Source organism: Muntiacus reevesi, chromosome 20 (genome assembly GCF_963930625.1).
Source record: "Muntiacus reevesi chromosome 20, mMunRee1.1, whole genome shotgun sequence".
Classification (NCBI taxonomy): Eukaryota; Metazoa; Chordata; class Mammalia; order Artiodactyla; family Cervidae; genus Muntiacus; species Muntiacus reevesi.
This window is the reverse complement of record NC_089268.1, coordinates 11,443,712-11,457,861: the sequence shown is the minus strand read 5'-3', so window position 1 is coordinate 11,457,861 and position 14,150 is coordinate 11,443,712. Positions and strand designations below refer to the sequence as shown.

Genomic DNA, 14,150 nt, shown 5'->3' with positions numbered 1-14,150 from the left:
AGTTTGTTCTGTTAATCACTTAGTCGTGTCCAACTCTGAGACCCCATGAACTGTAGCCTGCCAGGCTCTTCTGTCCATGTAATTTTCCAGGCAAGAATGCTGGGAGTAGGTTGCCATTTCCTTCTCAAGATGTTCCTGACCCAGGCATTGCAGGCAGATTCTTTACCAACTGAGTTATAGGGAAGTCTCTTTTTTTCTGTGCCAGCTTACAAAACTCAGAGTGAACTTTTTGGCCAACCCCATGCTAGGAATAAAACTTTTTCCTTTCAGTAAAACTGTCAGTCTTAGCCAGCTTTTCCCCCTCCTTACCTATTGGTAACACTGTTCAACAGGCCTAGGTATTTTATCACTAACTGTATTGCCAGAAGAGCAAGTCAGGACTACCACATTGAGAACTGAAATTAAATGCCCATAAGATTAGATGTAATGGTTACAACCTGTAAGCTAAAATGACAAATCCCTCTGGTTAATACCCTGATGCTAGGAAAGACTGAGGGCAGAAGTGAGTGAGAGGAAGAGATGGCTGGATGTCATTACCAACTCAATGGCCATTAGCTTGAGCAAGCTCCAGGAGATGAAGGACAGGGAAGCCTGGCATGCTGCAGTCCACGGGGTCTCAAAGGGTTTGGACACGACTTAGACACTTAACACCTTGTACACAAGTAGATAAAGGTTATTTTAAGAAGTTTCAGCATTACTCCATGATTTTGAGGGCAGAAAGGCCTTGCCTTGTTTGTAGTAAATGACTACCCATCATTGGCTCATCAGTGCAGGCACTGCACCTCCCTCCCTTCCCAAAGCCACAGAAGACACTGCTGATGGTTTAGTATGGTTTATTAAGCTGTGCCTTAGTACAGACGCTGGGGCTTGCCCATGGTGCTCTTAATGTACAAGGCCCTGACGTTCTGCCAATTTTTCTTGAGCAATGACACCAGGAAGTTGACAGCTAAGTGGATGTTGTACACAAGCTCATCATCTGTCATCTTCACGTGGCCAACAGCCACTGCCAGACACAGCACCTGTGGGGAGAAGGTCAAATAAGGTTGGTGGCCTGATTCAAAGAAACCAACTGTAGAGAGTGGGCTCATCTACAAGCCAGATGGGTCCATTCCTCCACTTTCCAGTGCCCTAATAAGCAGTGCTTTGCCCTCAGACCAAGAAGACCAGAACTATTTAAAAACCTTCAATCCTGTAAGGTGACTGTCACAAGTCCCAAAAATACACAGAAATGCACACCAGGGCTTCCACTCAGACAATGTGGGTAAACTGCAAGGCCCTGCCACCATCACCACTGTTTAATCTATGCAACCAGCCGGACCACCTCACCTTCTTCATCTGGAACTTGATCGTGGACTTCACTTCATCAACTTTGGCCACCATGTTCTCATTGTGGGTCAGCAAGGAAGGGAACTTGCCAGCCTTGTTCAGGCCTGGACCCAGGATTCGGGGGATTTGCTTGATCAGAGACTCTGAAGCCAAAAAGGCATCATATTTCTTGGCTGGTAGAGAGAAAAAGCCATTAGGACCTGGCCCCTCAATACAACTCTAAAACAGAGCTCTGTGACCCAACCACAGAAGTGGCCTCTAATCAGCACTCTACCCTTTCTACAGTTACCAAGTCTTTTTCATCCTCTCCTCGGGCCAGAATGAGCTCCATCTTCTGGACTTTTACTGGCCAAACAACCACATGAAACCTGGTGGCATAAGTCCACACTGACTCACAATCCATGTTGCAATGAAAAAGACTCACTGTAATTAAGAGTGCCTGGCTTCAAATCCCACCTTCCTACTTCCTAGTCACCCAACTGAAGAACCTGTTCACCTGTAGAACACTCGAATCATATAGAATAAAGATTAAAATGAAACAACACTAGCTCTACATAGAAATTCCAACCCAGAAGGCACTAGCATCTGACCTGTCAATTTGACAGAGCTCACCTGCTTAGCAAAGAACCACTACCTGGCCTTCTTCCCTTAATGATAACCCTCAAAGCAAGCAAAGAATTTTCACATGGCTAAGTTCCAATTTCCAGTTGGCCAAGCACAGCAGATGCTTGGTCGTGACTGTACCCCTTCATCGCTTTAAAATCCAAATAGCAAAAAAAAAAAAAAATCCAAATAGCAGAAATACCCCTATATTCTACCACTCCCAAGAGATCTGCCCCCAATCTACCCCACCTATAAAACCACATCAGGCACACTCACCCAGCTTCTTGACCAATTTCTTATTCTTGTTGAGTTTCTTCAGCGCCTCAATGTCCATGTGGGGGATATCCACAGCCTTGGCCTCATCACAGTGCTGCTGGTCCCCCAAGACACACACGGAGAACTTGGGGCGGGGAGTGGACTTAAGCCTGCATTTGGGGGGCAGGGGGGGACAGGATAGGTCACGTCCAGCCCTAGGCTCCCGAGGCTGAAGGTGAAGGGGTCTGGGGCCGCTGAGCACTGAGCCTTACCCAGAGCTGTCCACATTCACCAACAGCTAGTCTGGCTTCTCAAACTAGCCGGCGGGCTTGGCCAAAGCCTCCCCACGCCTCCCCTCATCTTTTAAGACCCAGGGTGGGGGTCCGTCCAGCCACGCCTGCCCGGAGCAGGGGGTCTGAACTACCCGGGCACTTCAGTGCCGCACGTGCCGGGCCGCCTCGAGCTCCACTGGAGCCGAAAGGGAGGAGACGGGACAGCACAGGGGCACTGAGGGCTGGGTGGGATCGGAACGGTGCCAACCTGACGGTGCCCGAGAAGCGTTTGTCCTTCTGAGGGTCATAGTTCTTCAGGCTGATCTGAAGCTCCACAGTCTCCAAAAACCTTAGAAAGTTAACAAAGTTGTAACAAGCCTCCAGCGGCTTTCCCCAAAGCGGCTCTCCCCGCTTTGTAAGTAAGTACTTACTTCCTGCGCTTGCGCTGGTTCCCGTGCAGGACTTCCCGCACCGCCTCGTAGAGGGTGTCGCGGGAGACTTTGCTGCTGCAAGAGACAAGCAAGACGAGCGGTCAAAGCCCGGGAACCGGGCACCAACCTCAGGCGCGGTGTCAGAAGCCTCGGGCCCGGGAGGGCCTCTTGATTACTCCCCGGGGGTTCTGGACACCCCAAGTGGGGCGACTCGGGCCCAAGGACCAACCCCGGGGAAGAGGGACCCTACAGGAGACCGGCCTTGGCGCGCCAACTCGAACGTCAGGCCCGCAGGCCGAAGTCTGACAAGAAATGCACCTCTGCGAAGCAGGGGCAAGAACCCCCGGGGCTTCTGCCCACAATGTCTCCCTCCCCACGGGGGCGCCCAGAGGCGCGGATGAACGTGGATAGGACGACTAAGCGACACCAACCTCATGGTTCCCTACACCGCGATAACCGGAAAAGAGAGAAACACCCCTTGCGCATGCGCCCAAATAGGACCCTTGTTCTCGCGAGATATGCCTTGTTCCCGCGGCTTTTCTCCTGAGTGCAGTCAGTCTAGTGGCTCAATCACCTGGAGCGCAGCCATCTGCGGCCGCTGAGGGGCGCCGCCGCCGCGCCTTGCGCCGCTAGACTCGCTTGGGAAGACCCGAGCCGCTGCCAGGCCCTTAGGAAAGGGGCTAGGGCCAGGGATCGAACCGCAGTGGTAACACTACGGGGCATGGCACCCGTGACAGCCTCTGAGAGGATGCAGACAGACCCCACCATTTTTGTCACTCAGACCTCCTGTGCGCACTTCCTGGTGCCTTGCGAACCTGTTTCACGTCTCAAAAGCAGGCTTTACTAAAAGTTTCATTCTTGGCCGCTCAGAGCCTGCAGCGGGGAGGTTTCAAGGAAGGTTTTGTGATGAACTTACACTTGACAGTTGATTCAGGAACATCTGTAGGTTGTTTACTGTGAGCAAGGCGCCTTGCTAAGTGCTGTTGGGAATATAAAGATGCAGGACAGACACGCCCACAGTACTGCACACTCTTCCTGCCTCTTCTGTCCAGCAGGCCTCGTCTTCTCTGCTCACCGTAACCCCAGGAGCCCTTCAGATCCCTCCCCAAAGGCCGTCATCTGCCCCAAAGCCTTCCCCAACTCCACGCTGAGTCACTCCCGCCCTCAAGCCCCTCTCCCGCAGTGTGGCATGCCCAGTCTCAACCTACTCCACAGACCGCTCTGACAGGGCTCAGGTGGGTGGTAGGTATCACACATGGTCTGGTCCACAGAACGTGCATGTACCTCAGAACTCTACCACCAGCCCCACAGGGAGAAAGATGCCCCCTGTCACTGAGCACGGTGGGGCGGGGGGGTGGGGGGTGGTGTGGGCTGGTTTTCAACAAATACTCAGAGTTAGTAGGAAGTCAGGCACTGCTTCTAATAAGACATTACTGAACCTCTTTTTTTTTTTTTTTTTTAATGAAATACCATTGATATTCAAGTCAGAAACAAGAATACAGAGGATCATCACATATACACTTGAGCACAAGAGATCTGGGCTGAGCACACGTCCCCGGGGCTCCTGGAATTGTCCACTCTGGGTCTGCTATGACCCTGCTGAGGCCTATCTTCCAGTGTCTGTCCCCATAAGTGACAAGGAGGGAGCCCAGGGTCAGGAGCCCTTGGTAATGCAGATCATCTAGCCCCTTAGACCCTTCCTGCCAGCCCCTCTGCAGCCTGGAGTTGGGAGGCAGTTGATCCCTGGGATGGCCAGGTTCAGCCCAGACCCCCAGGCAAGGGGCAGGGTGAGGAGCTGAGGGCAGAAGTGTCCTTCAAGAAGCTGGTGAGGGAGCTTCGGGAGGGTGGTCCTTTGGTGGACAGTCAAGGGGTCAGATGTCTCAGGGCAGCCTGCAGGGACTTCCTCAGGAAAGTGGTGTTGAGCTCCACAGCTGCAGCCAGGCCCAGCTTCTGGGGCTCAGTGATCTGGAGAGAAGGAAGAGTCATGTCAGGACTCCAGCAACTGATCCCTCCTCTCCCCTACCCTGCCCCCGGGCTCTGTTTAGTTAGAAGAGAGAAATCCAGGACCCAGGGACAATTGAAGATGACTCCCGGTGAAATCTAACTTCCATTAGATTCTACCATGATCAGGGGATGTGACCTTGGGCAAGTTACTGCGTCTCAGTTTCCTCATCTATAAAATAGAGCCAATAATAGTATCTTCTCACAGGACTAGTACCTGGAATAAACTAGCAAGTTAACATATGTAAAGGGTTTAGAAGGATGTCTGGAATATAGCAGGGGCTACAAGTATCAGCTTAGAATTTTAGCTCTCTAACCTTATCCTCCATGACCATCCACTCTCGGGTTTTTAGGCCTCAACTACAATGACCTGCAGGTCCCCTCGGACATTCAGTGCTTACACAGTTTATTTGCCTGGAATGCCCTTTCCTCCACCTTGGACTTTAAGAGTCCTTTAAGAGTCAGAAAGCCTGTACCAATTCCCACGACAAACAAGGTTTAGTTGCCCCCTTTTCCTCTGCCATCAGATGCCTTATGCATATCTTCACCTGGCTGCTACCAGATAGTACAATGATCTGTTAATCATTTCTCTCCCCTCTCACTAGCCCAGTAGGTGCTGGTGAAGAGGTCAAGTCCAGGACAGAAACTATGATATCGTGATTGTTGATTCCTAATGACCCAGAAAGCATCTGGCCTACAGCAGTGTTGGCTGAATGGATGAACTCCTAAGCAGTCTCACTCCCCTATTCTTGGACTTGAACTTGTGGTTTCCCTGGCTAATACTCAGTGTTTTCTCCCTGGTGAACATCAAACACCCTCGTGGCAGGATCAGAGCAGCAGAAGCTGCCCTTGTGTGTGCTTAGTCGCTCAGGTGTATCTGACTCTGCACCCGCATGGACTGCAGCCTGCCAGGCTCCTCTGTCCATGGGATTCTCCAGGCAAGAATACTGGAGTGGGTTGCCATGCCCTTCTCCAGGGGATCTTCCCAACCCAGGGATCAAACCCAGGTCTCCCTCACTGCAGACGGATTCTTTACTGACTGAGCCACCAGGGAAGCCCCACACTTGTGGCCCTACCAGTACTCACGCTGGCCTGGTACTTGGTCATCACTGTCAGCAGGAGCTTGGCATAGGCCATGGATGTGGTGGCCGCTGGCCCCTCTTTACAGAGTTTCTCCATCAACACACTGAACTTCTCAGGGGGCATCTCCACCTGCACACATTAGGAGATGGGCAATAGCACAAGAAAGGGCCTTGGAATAATCCCCCAACTCCACCACTTCTTAAGCAGGTGACTGTCAACCAAACTGAGCCTCAGGTCACTCAACTAGACTGAGCCTCAGGTTCCACATCTGTAAAATGAGGCTCATAATACTGAACTCTGAGGACTTTGAAAATGATTTAATGTTATTACGTAGATAAAGCCTGGCACACAGGGCTCAGAAAAGCGGTGGTCACTGCTGCATAGGCTCAGATTAGGAGCAAGGGGAGGCCGAGGATTTTTAGCCTGGCTTAGTGGTTGAAGATAAAAGGAGTAAGTGGTCCCAAGGGAGTCCTGCCAGCATAATAGCAATAGTTCTTCATAATCATAACTTAATAAACACTTATTAGGCATTAGGTACCATTCCGGACATGCTACCCCAGTTATACCACTTAAATTTCACCCCAGTTTTACATGGTAGGTGCCATCATCACTCCCCTTTTGCTGATGAGGAAACAGAGGCATAAAGAGGCTAACTACTTGCATTATAAACAAATGAGGTAGACTCTTATGTACCGATACATGGAAAAACTGCCAAAATATCCTGTTAGATGAAAAAAGCAAAGTACAGGGCACTTTGTGTTACAGTTTAGAGCTTGGTGTGCTACAACCTATGTAAAAAGCAGGGGAAGAGTAAATTTCAACTTGTGTCCTTGTATATATACAGCATCTCTGGGAGGGTTCCACTGCAACCAGTAACACCAGTTAGCCCTGGGGAGGGGAATCTGGGTGGCTGGGCGGAATTTTTTCACTATATCCTTGTAAGGATATATTTCAACAGTGTGAACATGTGAATCTATTACCTATTCAAAAATAAATTTATACACACACAGCAGCAAGTGCCTCCTCCAGGCCACAGAGCCAGCAAGAGGCACAGCTGGGATTCACCGTGCAGTCAGCTCTCTGCTCCTGGCCTTTCAAGCCCCAGGACCCTCCTCCCAGTGTCACAGGCACCCTGCTGGAGGGCTGCCATCCTGCTTGCCCCTCCATCACTGAAGTGGTCAGAAGCCCAGGAGCCCCTGCCGGCCCGCAGCACAGCGCTTCTTAGTCCATCCCAAGGCAGCCCGCTCACCTGCCGCTCCAGGAGTGACTGCAGCACCAAGAAAGTCTCCTCTTTCCAGGGCAGCTCCGTGATCTGTCTGCAAGCACAGGCCCCAGTGAGGAAAGCTCAGCCTCCCACCAAACCTGGGGATCTACCGCTCCTACCCCAAGGCCAGGCCCCAGGGACAGCTAAGATCCCCAGCCGCAGAGGAAGTAGTCAGGGCCCCTGATGCTGGCGGCCAGGTAGGAGCCGCTGCTGCAGTGCCGGGAAGGCCATGGCCCCAGACCCCTGGGAGCTGACAGTGGTGGCTTTGGCCGCCGAAAGGTACAATGGTCCCCTGAAAAATGACCGAGAGTCGAGAGTGCATCCTGAGCAAAAAGGGGAGGGTGAGCCAGGGAAGAGGAGAATGATGATGATGGGTAAGATGACACATGTGAGTCTTCTGAGAGAAGGCGAGCCCTCCCTGCAGAGCCCAGCCCTCGGTGAGGTCCACTCCAGCTGCGCCTCCTGTCCTTAGCTTCTTGGGAAAGGCAGGATGTCACATGGAAACACTGTGCCTTCCCGGGTGCACAGACTCGGGTCTGAGGCCAGGCTTTTGCACTTGCTGTAGCTGTGTGACCTTTGGCCACATCCCGCAGCCTCTCTGAGCTTCAGTTTTTCCATCTCTAAGGTGACAGCAGCACGGGACTGCACGAAGACTGAAGTAATGAATTGAAAGCACAGAGAAAGTCCTCGGTAACAGGTGGCTAGTAGTTTTTGGAGACTGTCCCCTTCTCATGTGATACTTAGCATTTTATATTTCATGTTGGTGTCCAATGGGGTCTCATCTACTCATTATTTCTACATGTCTGTATCTTAACTCCCCAATTTGATGCCCAAATTTAACATCAATTTTATAACAGTATTTGAGCACTTACTAGGTGCCAAATACTGTGCTGAGGTCTTCATATCCATTATCACACTTAATATCTAGAAAAATCTAGTTAATTACTAGAGGACAACCTGATTAAACTTGCACATTTAAAGGCAAAGTTGAAAGATTAAAAAAACAAAAGGCAAGGTTGAGGTTTTCACCCATGTCCGTCTGACTCCACAGCCAGTGCTCTGAACCATGATGTCATGTTCCAACTATGCTAAGAACTCAAGAAGAGCAGCACCAGCCTCTTCTCCACAGCCCTGGCACAGAAGTCTGGACCCCTGGGCTGGGAAGGGACATGGTGTGGCAACTCACAAGGACACACAGTGGTCAGGCACAAAGTCAGGCTCAGTCAGCGAGAGCGGGCATCGGCTGTGCCACTGCCTGTATTTCAGGCACTTTTGGGCACAGGGCCTGGTGCCCAGCCTGCTCCAATTCCAGAATACCAAGAGCAGGCTTGGCCAGGGGGAGGAGGCATGGGTGGGGCCAGCAGGGGTGCCTGTCACTTACCCCAGCATTAGAACCTGCACATCTGGCGCCAGGGCCTTGTCCTTTGTAAGGCAACACAGTAACTCTGTTTGAGCTGGACCTGGGTGGGCGACAGCAGATAAGAGAAGTCTGGGGGAAGATGGCAGGAGAGGAGGGGGCTGGCAGGGAACAAAATGCCCGGGTCATTACAGGTGGCAGTGTCAGGGAAGCAACTGGTATCTTTACTCCTTAAATATCCAACTTCTGCCAGGACCACCCAGGGGAGGTGAAGGGTGCTGGGAAGAGAGAGGGCAGAGTTACCGGGCGTGGGGCCTCTCCTAAAATTACCTATTCCTGGGGCTTGGAGCACAGGGCCAAGGAGGGCTCTGCAGACAGCATAGGGATATTTGGTGCAGAAGGAGGTCAGGGCGGTCGTGAGCAGGCGGGAGGCTGAGGAAGTCAGGGAGAGAATCTACAGCCAACAGGGAGGAAACTATTAATTGCTTCTTCCCTCCAACAAATGTTTATCAGACACATTTCAGACGCTTATACATTACACCGGGCTTCCCCAGTGGCTCAGCAGTTAAAGAATCTGCCTGCAATGCAGGAGATGCGGCAGGAGGAGCTGCAGATTCTATCCCTGGGTCAGGAAGATCCCCCTGGGAAGGAAGTGGCAACCCACTCCAGTACTCCCCCATCCTTGGAAAATCCCATGGACAGAGCAGCCTGGCGGGCTACAGTCCATGGGATCACAAAGAGTCAGACACGACTGAGCAGCTAAACACAAACACATACATTACAGTGACAAAATTAAGTTCTTTTATCCAGGACCCACATGGATCCACCCACTGGAAAGGACAAATAGCTCCCTTCCCCAGCTCCCATATCCCTTCAGCTTCTGTAAGGATCTGGGGCCCAAGAGGGATGAGTCAGATGCCCCGTAAGTAGATGGCCTAGGGGTCTATGCCCTTCCCTTGCCCCCAGGACCTGGGACAAGCCAGATGTGTGCAAGGCTGGGAACCCCCTCTGGCATCCTGCTGAGGCCTCAGACTCTCTCCCCGCCGCCCCTCCCCAGTCCCAGACCCTTCATGTGCATCCTAGAGCACCTACCCGTCCAAGGAAGAGGCTTCTGGTCAGCACAGTGGCATTGCCCAGGCTGAGGTCTGGTGACAGGGCCAGCAGCCAGGTGCAGAGCTGGAGGAGACCTGTGTCCAGGAGCCGCGGGAGCTGCAGCTGGGCACACAGCAGGTCCACCTGCCAAGGACGGGGGAGGGTCCCGGGACACTCAGCCTGTCTTGGCTGGACTGTCTCAAGCCAACCAGGCAGAATGGGTGGGGCCAGGACACCCCAGGGTAAGGTGAGACAGGAGAGCCGCCCCATGGGAACCAAGGGCTAAAAGAAACCACTGCGGGTGACCCCTGCCCCTGAGAGAACAAAAAACCCAACCAAACCCCCTCCCCAAATTCCCACATGAGGCAGGGGAACAGAAATTTAAATGGAGACAGGGACCGTGTCCTCGGGGCCAGGCAGGCTTTCTGGACTCACCTGGCCAGGACTGCACTCCTGGAGAAGCTGCAGCTCAACTGGTGGGGCGCCCTCCAGTCCTTCCAACCCCTGAGAGGGTGAATGCCATGTTAGGGCTGGCAGAGCCCTCAGTGACAAGTCAATTGACAGAGTGGGTGGGTGAGGACCCCAGAAGGTGCTACTGGAGGAGAACTACTTGCCAGGGGTTAGAACAACATATGTGGGCCAAGAAAAGCCTTCACACAGATGGTTAGACCTTCACTTCCCATCCACCACTCCCACCGAACAGCTGTGCCTTGCTGCACTGGGGCTTCCCTGGGCGCCGCTGGGGTCCAGGAAGCGGTGGAAGAAGGGCTGTGGGGTGTAGGGTAGGGCAAGTCACCTTCCCGAGGGTCTTGAGCAGCTGCTGCAGCCTGGGAACCTGGTCCTGCCAAGGAGAGCCCAGTCACTGCCAAGCCCCCACCCGTGCAGAACGGCCCCCAGTCATGGCCATGGCCCCAGCCAGGTCCCAGCCCCCTCTGCTAGAAGGCCCCGGGTCAGTGGGAGCTAGTGGGCAAAGATGACTCAAGAGAGCCAGAACTTGAAGCCTAAACTTCACAAAGTGCTTCAGAACTCAAACTAGACAAGGGCCCCTGTAAATCCAACTGAATAGACTTGACTTCTTTGCATCCATCCTGATGGGGCTAGACCAGGCCCTGGGCTGGGAGGTGGAGCTGGATGCTGGGACAATCCCCCCATTTCCCATAAGATGGGGTGGCAGGGGTAGATCCAGAGCCTTTCCTCTTCCCCGGCACCCCTGACCTCACAATACTGATCATTAGATCAAGGGGTCCCACCTCCAGTCCCTCCCTTCCCTACCCTCTTCTCAGAAGCTTATGGAGTAGAAACTACATTCCTTCAACCCCACCTCCTTCCCCTTGCTCCACAGACTACAGTCATTCTGAAGGGGACAGTGTCCCAACCAGCTTCTGCCCTGTATGAATCCTCCACTCCAAAAGATCACTCCAAAGCAGCCGCCTCACCCTAGTACCTGGATAACTTTGGGCAACTCCAAACCCTCAGGCAGGCCCTTAGCTTCCTTTAGACTCTGACCAGCCTCACTGGGCTCAGGTTTCATGACAGGCTGCTTTGTAATGGATGATGCATCTCCTCCATCAGCCAGGGATTCCGAAGATTCATGTTCAGGTCTCTTCTCCTCATGACCTTCTTCTTCCTCTTCTTCCTTTTCCAAACACCGGAGCCTTTTGGGGGCCCTCTCCCCCTCAGGACTGACAGGATCTTCCTCTGGCTCCTTCCTGCGTTTCCCAGGCTGCTGGGAGTCCTTGTCCTCCTCCTGCCCCCCTTCCCCTTCAGCATCTGGAACTGGGGGCAACTTCAACTTCCTGCCCCCTTGGCCCAGCCGCCTACACAGGCCTTGGAGCTGTCTCTGGCACCTTGTAGACAGTAGGGAAGCTCCATCAGTGGAGACGCCAGCACTCAGATCCCTTCGCAGAAATTCTCCAAGGGTCCGGAGCCAGGGATCAGGGTCAGGGCTTGAATCCTGCCTTGCAACCTGCAGCACAGGGAGGAGCCTGCTTTCGGGCAGCGATGGCCAAACAGCCATGAGCAGGGACATCAGGTTTCTCCGGCATAACGGGGGCAATTGCAGCAGTAGTGGTTTCCTGGGTGGCAGAGGGAGGGCACCGTTAGGAGCATCTCACTGAAAGGAACCCAGGGCAGGCTGGATAGAGTTAGAGGCTAGATGGCACCGGACAGAAGTGGGTGGGGAGCGCTGGAAGGCAGCACCTGAGAGTCAGTGTGGATGGAAATGGAGACAACATGGAAATCACTCAACAAGTGAGCATCTATTCTACACTACACTAGGCCCTGCTCTTTGACATCTCCTATTTCAGCTCAAAAATTGGAACCTACCCTGTAATCCATCACTTCATGGCAAAAAGATGGGGAAAAAAATGGAAACAGTGACAGACTTTATTTTCTTGGGCTCCAAAACCACTGCAGATGGTGATTCGCAGCCATGAAATTAAGATGCTTGCTCCTTGGAAGAAAACCTGTGACCAACCTAGACAGCATATTAAAAAGCACAGACATTACTTTGCCAACAAAAGTCCATCTAGTCAAAGTTATGATTTTTCCAGTAGTCAGTGTATGGATGTGAGAGCTGGACTATGAAGAAAGCTGAGCGCCAAAGAATTGATGCTTTTGAACTGTGGTGTTGGAGAAGACTCTTGAGAGTTCCCTGGACTGCAAGTACATCTAACCAGTCAATCCTAAAGGAAATCAGTCCTGAACATTCATTGGAAGGATTGACGTTGAAGCTGAAACTCCAACACTTTGGCCAGCTGATGCGAAGAATTGACTCATTTGAAAAGACCCTGATGTTGGGAAAGATTGAAGGTAGAAGGGGACGACAGAGAATGAGAGGGTTGGATGGCATCACCAAATCAATGGACATGAGTCTGAGTAAACTCTGGGTGTTGGTGATGGACAGGGAGGCCTGGCGTGCTGCAGTCCATGGGGTCGCAAAGGGTCGGACCCACTGTGACTGAACTGAACTGAACCCTGTAATAGATCCATGCCTGTTTTATGTAAACAAACAAACAAAAAGTACTCTCTGAAATTTTATGTACAAATGATACTCCAGAACGCTGAGTAATGCTTAGTCTGCAGCCCCGTGCTCCCCTCGGCAGTCGCTGCAACTCACAGGGTCACCACCCTTCACGCTTCTGCACCTCTCAGTACGTGACTGCTATTTGTCATCACACACAAAGACACTCGGGATATGTGAGGCAGGAAAGAAACCTTTTATTTATTTGTGTGTGTGTGTGGGGGTGGGGTGGGTTAAAAACACATCTAGAGCAGCGGGTAGCGCCAGCTCCTGCTTCACACGACCCTAGAGGATGAGGGCACCGACAGGGCTGGAGGAACGCGGGCGGACGACTTACAGCTCCAGGCGACAGTCCGGGCCCTCCACGACGGGCTCCTCCTGGCACAGCGCCTCGAGGACGCCGCCCCAGGCAAAGGGCTCCCCGCCGCGGCCGCTCAGTGTCCGCAGCACCCCCAGACCACGCCGCGCCCCGTCGGGCCCGGCCTGCAGCGCCTGAAGCAGGAGGCGGCCGGGGGCCTCCAGCCGAGCCCAGGGCGCCGCCGGTTCTGCGTCCTCAGCCCGAGCGGGCTCAGCCTCCAAGGCCTCCATGGCAGGGATCGGGGAATCGCGACGCCCCGCGCTCCGGCTTCGGGCCTCAGCTCCGGGGCCTGGGGAAAGGGAGGCTGAGGACAGCGCCGCTCCAGCCAAGCTCCCTCCTCAGCGCTAGTGGACGCCCGGCCAACGCGCGGGACTCCAGCGGTAAGCAAAGGAAGGAAGCGGGAGGTGCGGCTAGGGGCGGGTCGCGAGGGAAACCCGGAAGGGGCGGGGCCGGGATGCGCCTGGCCGGAAGCAGGAACCGAGCGGGGGCGGGGGGTCGGCGAAGGCCAACTGCCGGTCTGCTGACGGGGCGGGGCCAGAGTTGGGGCGGGGCTACAAAGAAATAGGCTTGTGGGCGGGGTCATGCAAGAGATTGGGTGGGACAGGACTTGATGGAGAAGCGGGTCCTTACATTCCTTCAGGTAAGCGATGAGGGTGGAGATACAGAACGGATATCACGGTGCCTGTTGGTTGTATTCAATACTTCTGGATCCAAGCCTTATTTAATCTAAACTGACGCCCATGTTGCTTGTAGATCATGGGCTTTGGCTTAGGATTTGATCATAAAACGCCGTAACGTAAAAGAATAGCAAGGAGAGATAAGAAAGCCTTCCTCAGCGATCAATGCAAAGAAAAAGAGGAGAACAATAGAATGGGAAAGACTAGAGATCGCTTCAAGAAAATTAGAGATACCAAGGGAACATTTCATGCAAAGATGGGCTCGATAAAGGACATGGTCGGGACCTAACAGAAGCAGAAGATATTAAGAAGAGATAGCAAGAATACACAGAAGAACTATACAAAAAAGATATTCACGACCCAGATAATCACGATGATGTGATCACTCACCTAGAGCCAGACATCGTGG

At 53.0% G+C, this 14,150-nt stretch overlaps 2 protein-coding genes across 3 annotated transcripts; both read right to left on the bottom strand.

Moving 5' to 3' along the window:
* Window positions 1–816: 816 nt before the first annotated feature.
* Window positions 817–3,390, bottom strand: RPL10A (ribosomal protein L10a). The gene is made up of 6 exons (XM_065912457.1): window positions 3,319–3,390; window positions 2,888–2,962; window positions 2,725–2,805; window positions 2,206–2,354; window positions 1,327–1,499; window positions 817–1,019 (listed from the first exon to the last, which is right to left on the bottom strand). Exons 1-6 carry the CDS (start codon window positions 3,321–3,323, stop codon window positions 849–851), a joined length of 654 nt encoding a protein of 217 aa, XP_065768529.1. The 5' UTR covers window positions 3,324–3,390; the 3' UTR covers window positions 817–848.
* A 973-nt stretch (window positions 3,391–4,363) lies between these two features.
* FANCE (FA complementation group E) lies at window positions 4,364–13,503 on the bottom strand. Of its 2 annotated transcripts, none has more exons than XM_065912336.1 (10): window positions 13,044–13,503; window positions 11,129–11,759; window positions 10,481–10,525; window positions 10,120–10,188; window positions 9,685–9,828; window positions 8,923–9,046; window positions 8,617–8,695; window positions 7,221–7,287; window positions 5,965–6,100; window positions 4,364–4,852 (listed from the first exon to the last, which is right to left on the bottom strand). In XM_065912336.1, exons 1-10 carry the CDS (start codon window positions 13,292–13,294, stop codon window positions 4,845–4,847), a joined length of 1,554 nt encoding a protein of 517 aa, XP_065768408.1. In that variant the 5' UTR covers window positions 13,295–13,503; the 3' UTR covers window positions 4,364–4,844. The 2 variants fall into 2 exon arrangements, with proteins under 2 accessions (XP_065768408.1, XP_065768407.1); XM_065912335.1 differs by having other exon boundaries at window positions 4,371–4,852; window positions 5,975–6,100.
* Between the last annotated feature and the right edge of the window lie 647 nt (window positions 13,504–14,150).

What these genes read in the sequence shown, in the direction of transcription:
- RPL10A (XM_065912457.1), bottom strand. An exon ending in AACCAGCGCAAGCGCAGGAA is followed by an intron (nt 2,806 to 2,887) that starts GTAAGTACTTAC and finishes TAACTTTCTAAG; the next exon opens with GTTTTTGGAGACTGTGGAGC. An exon ending in TCAAGTTCCAGATGAAGAAG is followed by an intron (nt 1,020 to 1,326) that starts GTGAGGTGGTCC and finishes TTCTCCCCACAG; the next exon opens with GTGCTGTGTCTGGCAGTGGC.
- FANCE (XM_065912335.1), bottom strand. Translation starts at nt 13,294, where the DNA reads ATGGAGGCCTTGGAGGCTGAGCCCGCTCGGGCTGAGGACGCAGAACCG. An exon ending in TGCTCAAGACCCTCGGGAAG is followed by an intron (nt 10,189 to 10,480) that starts GTGACTTGCCCT and finishes TCACCCTCTCAG; the next exon opens with GGGTTGGAAGGACTGGAGGG. An exon ending in GTGCAGGTTCTAATGCTGGG is followed by an intron (nt 7,288 to 8,616) that starts GTAAGTGACAGG and finishes CTGTGCTTGCAG; the next exon opens with ACAGATCACGGAGCTGCCCT.